Source organism: Athene noctua, chromosome 12 (genome assembly GCF_965140245.1).
Source record: "Athene noctua chromosome 12, bAthNoc1.hap1.1, whole genome shotgun sequence".
In the NCBI taxonomy this organism is placed as follows: domain Eukaryota; kingdom Metazoa; phylum Chordata; class Aves; order Strigiformes; family Strigidae; genus Athene; species Athene noctua.
In genome coordinates this window covers 18,127,365-18,134,776 of record NC_134048.1, presented here as the reverse complement: position 1 = coordinate 18,134,776, position 7,412 = coordinate 18,127,365, and the positions used below count along the sequence as shown (strand labels likewise).

At 47.7% G+C, this 7,412-nt stretch overlaps 1 protein-coding gene across 1 annotated transcript; it reads left to right on the top strand.

The window, feature by feature from the left end:
- The first annotated feature begins 3,099 nt into the window (after positions 1-3,099).
- Positions 3,100-4,284, top strand: LOC141965150 (neuropeptide Y receptor type 2-like). Its single transcript, XM_074916301.1, has one exon. The coding sequence runs from the start codon at positions 3,100-3,102 to the stop codon at positions 4,282-4,284; it is 1,185 nt and encodes a 394-aa protein (XP_074772402.1).
- The last annotated feature ends 3,128 nt before the right edge of the window (positions 4,285-7,412 follow it).

Here is a 7,412-nt window from a genome sequence, read left to right as displayed (position 1 = left end):
AAAAGACAAAGCAAACCAAATCAAATAATAACTCCATTAAGGCCATTTTGTTCGGAAGTGAAACAGCTCCAATAATCATGGTGTTCCTGGCTCCTCTCAGATGGTGGGTAGCTGCCAGTCTCCAGTGAAAGGAAACAGCCTGAGATGTGAACATGGGAACTGGCGGCCAGTTGGTGGGTGAGATGGGGAAAAAGGGAAGAGAGTCTCCGCTGGTGTCACGCCAGGACTTGGGTACTGTCCCATTTAGGACAGGCAAGCCACAGAAAAGGGGTAACAAATGATAGTGATAAAGTAATACTAGACAATCTGGAAGATACAAAAACCCAGACGGAGAGCAAGCAGGGGAAGCACAGCCATTGAAAAGTGTGCCCAGCCCTTGCTCTGTTTCCTTCACTGACCTTGCTCTCCTGGCAGCAAGGTTTGCTCTGGGGGCAGCTGCAGCATGGGTGTCTGCGGGCTGCTGCTGTGTGGAGGTTGAGCTGTTCCACCTTCCCAGGGCCTGTTCCCCTGCCCCGTTTCCCACTGTGCTGGCTGTGCCAGGCAGCTTTGAGCTCCTCTCTCCTGCCTTAGAAGTTGTGGCCTCCCTTTGGATTTTAGGGTTACCTTCCCAGGGTTGGGGGCAGTGGTGTTTGTGGAGGTCTGAAATCACCCTTAAGCAAACCCTCACCCCAGCAAATCCACACATTTTTCCCTCCTGCTCCTTAAAGTTACCTTCCCACCCTCTTAGCGGTAGCTATATGGTCTCCATATGGTATCTGCAGGGCCCAGGTTTGCAGCCGGCTGGGCAGATTCCTCGGAGCAGCCCCCAAGTGGGAATCACTTCATGCTCTGAGGAGTGATGAAAGAAGCAGCAGCCATTTATTATTCATTGCGATGTAATTGCTGCCACCTTTACCATCTTGCCACCATTATTTTATGGTATTTGTTTAAGGAATTAGATAAAATGCAGGTGTTCTGCACAGAAAGCTTTCTCCCTTCCCAGGGACAGGCTGTCCTTGAATATCTTGCAGGGCATGGACCTGCAGGAAGCCCACCAGCACCCAGTCAGCAGTGCTTTCATCTCACCCAGTACAAACCCAGACCAATTCCTTCCTCAAGGAGGTTGAGAAGGTACCCAGCAGTCTGCCTCTAATTCCCAGCTTTGTTTAAGCCCTCTGTCTCCCTCCCTCCCTCCCTCCCTCCTTCAGTGGCAGGGCATTATCCCCCTTCTCTGCAGGTCAGAGAAAACACGAAGCTCTGCAGACCAGCCTGTTTGGGCAGAGTGATGACTTTTGCTCACTTTTGATCAAGTGTGCAGTGGGAATGGGGGCTTCACACACCGCGGTGGGGAGAGGGGATATGTGAGGGGCCACGTCCACCCCTCATACCCCAGCAGCAATTATGAGACACGGAGGCTGAGAAGGAGACAGTAACAAAGCTGTCTTTTCTCCTGCTGTGTTTGGACTGAATGAAAACCCTGCCGTGACAACACTCTGCCGTTACAATGGCACCGAACGCCAGCCACGGTTTCCAGACTGAGTCAGTTCTGGCTCACCAGTCAGGCTCCCTGCTCCCAAAGCCATACTCACGCAGACGTTGAGCACCACGTGGCAGGAGGCTCACTGACGCCGGGGCTTTGGCTCTTGGGCCTGTTTGTGGCCGGACGCTCAGCAACAGCTCTGCAGGAGGCTTGTTCACAGCTCCAGCGGTTTGGCCCCTGCACACGCATGTCCCTGCAGCAGCTCCCTCCTCTGCAAAGCTGGTGGATGCCTGGGTGTCACTGGCACTGAGGGGACAGACAGGTTCTTTTAGGGATCCTTGGCAGAATGGTGACAGCACTAAATCATGGTTACAATTAAAGCTTTATTTCCTTAACAGGGTATTGTGATTTGTATAGCACAGAATTTATGATTGAAATGACACAGGATTTCTACAGGCACAATCAATGTAGTTCAATCTACAAGTAGCATTAATACAAAATTTGTAGTACAACTCATGATTTCTAGTCACCTAAGTAATACAGAATTTATAACACAACTCATAATTTGTAACCACCTGGACCCTCCGCAGGTCGGGTCAAATCCTAATACATGGTTTGCTGCATCAATATAACAATTATAATTTTATAAATTTTATATTATAATTATAATCTAGACTTGAAAATCCTATAAAAAAATACAAGTCATTCACTCAGTCCTTGGAGGAAGCAGAGGATGGCAGGGGTGTCCCTGTCCACAGGGAGACTTGTAACTGCTTGATTTTATGGGCAGTGCTCTTTGTGCTGTTATGCAGCCTGCCTGGCTGGGTGCCTGGTACCTTCAAGGCCAGCAAGGAAGGGAGTAATTGTCTTGGTGCCCAGGAACCTTGAGGCTGGCAAGGAGGGGAAGAAGAAAACTGTTTGGTTTGTCTACTTGATTCACAGGACCTTCAGGGCCTGATAATGAGGGAAAAGGAATGTGTACGTGACCCGCTCGGTCACAGAGAGTGTCTGCTTGCCTCATAAAATGGCATTAGTAATGCTAACCACACTACCAGGGCTCGGGAGCAGGGGGTACCACTCTTGGGTGGTAGTATTGCTAGCAGGAGCAGTGATGGAGACTCCTGCAGAGACAGGATGAAAGATATTTTCACTCAGGGAGATGAGAAATAAGAAATTGGTGCACAGTCTGGAAATAAATTGTTAGGGGGAGGTGGAGAAAAGCACCTTGAATTTGAGCGTCCTGTTGTTTTTCTCCTTCCCTAGTTTTTAAGGAGTTAGGATTCAGGGCATTTTTGTAGCAAGGAGCAGGAGAGGCAGGGTTCAAAGGGCATGAGCAGGAGGTCTGTTCAGGACCTACCAGTCTGGCCCTGGCAGGTTGAGGGGTTTTTCCCTCTTAAATTCAAATAAACATAAACTTGCATGAAAAATTGCATTTTCCACCGACCTTTCCTTGGGGAATTTGCGTTCAACTGATCATAGGCTCTAAAAGGAGGTGCAAGAGAACTGAAAGGAAGGATGGGGGTTGTTTAGCCTGAAATGCCATGCGGGACATGCCCTTTGAGTTTCAGTTTTGGCAGCTGCTCTGCTGTCTCCCATGCTCTCACTTCTGCTGTGTCTGTGTTCCAGACCTCCTTCTCCTGATGGAAAGTCTCAGACCAGGCATGGGACCGTTGGAGGGAGCCAACAGCACCCTCACCGTGGAGAAGACAGCATCAGACGAGAAGCTGCCACAGGGCTGGCACGCCAAGGACTTTGTCATTCCCAGCCAGGATCTCTCTGGGTCCCGCAGTGTTATGATGGACAGCACCAAGATCTTGGGGGTCCAGGTTGTTCTGATTGCTGCCTACTCCCTCATCATTCTGCTGGGGTTCATTGGCAACTCCTTGGTCATCTACATCATAGTGAAGTACAAGACCATGAGGACTGTCACCAACTTCTTCATAGCTAACCTGGCCCTGGCAGATCTGATGGTGGACACACTCTGTCTGCCTTTCACCCTAGTGTACACATTGCTGGACGAGTGGAAATTTGGAGCTGTTCTTTGTCATCTGGTCCCATATGCTCAAGCTCTGAGTGTCCATGTGTCCACGCTCACCCTAACTGTGATTGCCCTGGATAGGTACCGGTGTATTGTTTTCCACCTGGACAGCAGGATTTCCAAGAGGCTCAGCTTCACCATCATAGCTGTCATGTGGCTAGCAGCAGCTGTCCTAGCAGGTCCTCTGGCCATCTTCAGAGAGTACCGGTATGAGGAAATCCCATCCATCAACCTCAAAATGGCTGTCTGCTCAGAAAAATGGCCTTCTGGTAATAACAGAGATGCCACTATCTATAGCCTGTCCATGCTCCTCCTGCAGTATGTGCTTCCTCTTGCAATTATTTGTTATGCTTATATCAGGATCTGGTTCAAGCTGAAAAATCACGTCAGTCCCACTTCTAGGAATGAAAATCAGTGCCGGAGGAGGAAGACAACCAAAATGCTAGTGATGGTAGTTGTGGTATTCGCAGTCTGTTGGCTCCCCTTCCACATATTCCAGCTTGCCATTGATCTTGATCTGGTTCTTATCTTCCATGAGTACAAACTCCTGTACACTCTCTTCCATGTTGGGGCCATGTGCTCTACATTTGTCAACCCTCTTCTCTACGGGTGGATGAACAAGAACTACCGGAATGGCTTCCTTATGTTCTTCCGTTGCCAGAACAAGCCGGAAAGCATCCACACAGAGGGTTCAGTTAGAGGGAGGTCATACATCTTCAGGGCCAACACCCTAAATGGGAGCACCAAACAGACTCCTGGCAATGGACCACTGCCCACAGAGGTTTAGGGATGGGACATCCACCTCTGGGACTGACTCTGACTGAGCCCAGAGACATTCTTGGGTGAATGCCTTTTTTTGGCAGAACATCATGTCACCAAAACATTATAGCTACCACAGCCACGTAGAAATACCCACCTGTATCTCTCAAAACAATAAATCTGGTGTATTTCTGTCTGACCAAACAAATGAATTTTTCCTTTTTCTGCGTTCAAGTTATGCATGCAGAAGCATGAAAAATCACACACAGAGGAGGCTTTCATTTAGCCAGCAAAATACTCCCTTTTTGCTATTTTCCTTTGTCAAATTGGGTTGCTCAACCTCTTACCTCCTGACATATTACACATTACAAACGGAGAACTCTCACTGTGTATGCTTGTTCATCTGTACATCTCCTGCCCAAAAGCCTTAATGATCCATCTTTAGCTAATGCCTCCAAGGGGAAGGAGATCAACCCTTCTCTGCAAACATGGGCTGGTTAATGCCATCACTCCGCAGGCCTGGGAAGGGACTGGGCTAGTCCGGGTTGAAGATGGGCAATCCCTGATCTCAGCACAGCATTTGCAACCCCTGGGATAAGCTCTCATCCTCAGAAAGTCCAGGAGGTGGCAGTGACACTACTTACCACAGTTTCCTTTACAAGGGCCAAAGCAAGGCTTTGGGGACACCTCATTAGCCAGGGAGCTTGTGATCCGGTGCCCTGGATTTAGCAAGGAGGAGAGCAGGCAGAGAAGCAGATAGGAAAGAGCTGGGGCAGCTGATGAAGAGGACTGAAACTGAACCTAGGGGATTGGCAAAGGTGATTTCCTCTAGACCCCAAGATGTGGCTTCTGCCATGCAATAACTTGACAGGTGCCAGCATGACCAGAGAAGCAAAACTGCCAACTACACCATTCTCCAAGACGCTCAGAGGGTTTTAAATCTTTGCTCTTCCTGGGGTTGGAAGCAGTAAGTGTCTGTACATGGGTGCTTCAGTTCAGAAGACAGCTGTAACCTGCTTGCATGGTTGTCACAGATGTGGTGTCCTCTGGCAGAAGACGACATGGAGACAAAGGAAGATGTATTCTTTCAAACCAGACTATATGTTCTCCTCCCTAAGGCTGTGTCAGCTGAGGAACGTATTTTTAGCTCTGCCATCAAAGGAGCCTTGATTGCTACTGTGATCTCAGCAGCTCGTCACTGGTGTCATCTCTAAAAGTCACTGTTCATCAGATTGGAAAGTAACTCTGAGATGCAGGAAAAAGACTCAACAGACCTCCTCATTAAAGATAAAAAGAAAAGAAAAACTTTGATTTGTAGGTCTTCACTGGAGCAAGGACAAGAGGTAAGAGGACTTGCAGTACTGACTAAGCCAGCCTGGATCAGGCTGCTGGGCTGTCACTTCTAGAGTCCTCAAGAGATGAATTATAAAAGGGCTCATTTGAAATTCCAGCTCTCCTGCCTCCTCCCCAGCTTGACCTGCTTCTGGCCCTTGTTCTCCAGCTCAGCTTCTGACTGCCACACTAGATTTTAATCTGTTTATTTCTGTTCTCTGATCCTCTGCTCCATTTTCCTAAATAGATACAAGAGTGCGGTCTCTGGTTCTTTCCCAAGAGATATCACTGCTAGGCAGAGGCTGCAGACCACACTCCACACCTGGAGGCATGCGCATGCTGATGCCTAATAACCTCCCCAGCACCTGATCCTGCAGATCACAGCCCATTTTTCTTTTCCAGGGAGCTTCAGGATCTATAAAGATCCTGTCAGGAAGTCATTGATGTTCCAGTGCAAGTGTGATCTGCTTCCTGTCAGGCCAAGACATGGTGGGAGGACCAAGACACCACTTCCCCATGTGAAGTGCTGTGGAGTGGCGGCGGAAGTTTGCTGTTTCAGCCTGATGGAAGGAGGAGGATATTTTCCACAGTACTGATAAATTCTGTCCCTACCTACTGAGCTGGTCACTTCTACAATCCATCCTCCTGAGGGAACTCTCCCCATGTTTACATCAAACTCCAAGATACAAGGAAATGTTTATGTTTCAAAAGCAGCTTAAATGAGTGGAAGGAATTCAACTACTGCCAATAAACACTTCAGAAAGTGATTTAACACTCAATAATATATGTCAGAGTAAAATAACACATTCAGCAATGCAAGCTTGGAAGCCAATCACACTGCCAGCTGAGATGGATGAGGAGCTAAATTGCTCTTCTAGGGCCCTTGCCAAAGGTTTTGTCCTGTGACACCACACACGGTATCTGACTGTGGAGCAAGGCAGATAATGACATTATGAATGACTGTTTAATTTTGAGCCCAGACTTTTAAACTAAATATGGACAAATAAATAAATAGATCCCAGCTCTTCACAAATAAATACTGGCAGCGGTATTTATAGGGCAGAGGGATTCTTATGCTGGAGCAAACTGAGAAGGAGAAACTATTTACTTGGAGTGTAACAGCAAAGTTCTGTTTGCTTTATTTAATACACTTGTGCAGCTTTGCTGATAGATTTCTGCTTGCAAGCTTGCTGCTTTTCCCTTGCCATTGCAAAAAATTACAACCTTGCACATCCGCTGCTGGCAGGGAGATCAGCTCTTGGTTGTGCATACCTGTCCCTGTGGAAAACCACAGCGCCTGTATTGAGGAAAAGAGGTCCTAGTGTCCACTGCCAAACAGAACAAGAGAAGGTGGAGAGCAAGGAAGTAAAGCTTCTTACCAAAGGTTGATTTGGGCAAATAAATAGGATGTTATAGATTGTCATGTCTGCATAGAGAATAGGAATTAATTTGTTTCCATGAAACAGAAATCTATTGGAGATGAAGGTTCCCCAAATACTAACACTCTGCTAAAGATGGCCTTACTGCCATGATCAGTTCCATGAAACCAAAGACCAGAAGCATTTTAAGTTTTTGAACTATTTAGAGCTCAGGACGGGGTATGACCTTGCTCTGTTGGTATCAAGGGCAGATCCTCTAGTAGTTCCAGATATTCTTGGAGTCAAAAGCATCATCTCACTGCCTGCTCCTTGCCAAAGGTGCATCAGGGAATGCCCGACAAGCCGGGCTCCTCTCCACAGAGCTGGCCCTGGTGTTACTGAGGTGGGATGGAATGACTCTTGTCAGTGGCACAACAGCTGATAGGGATGAGGTATTTCATTACAG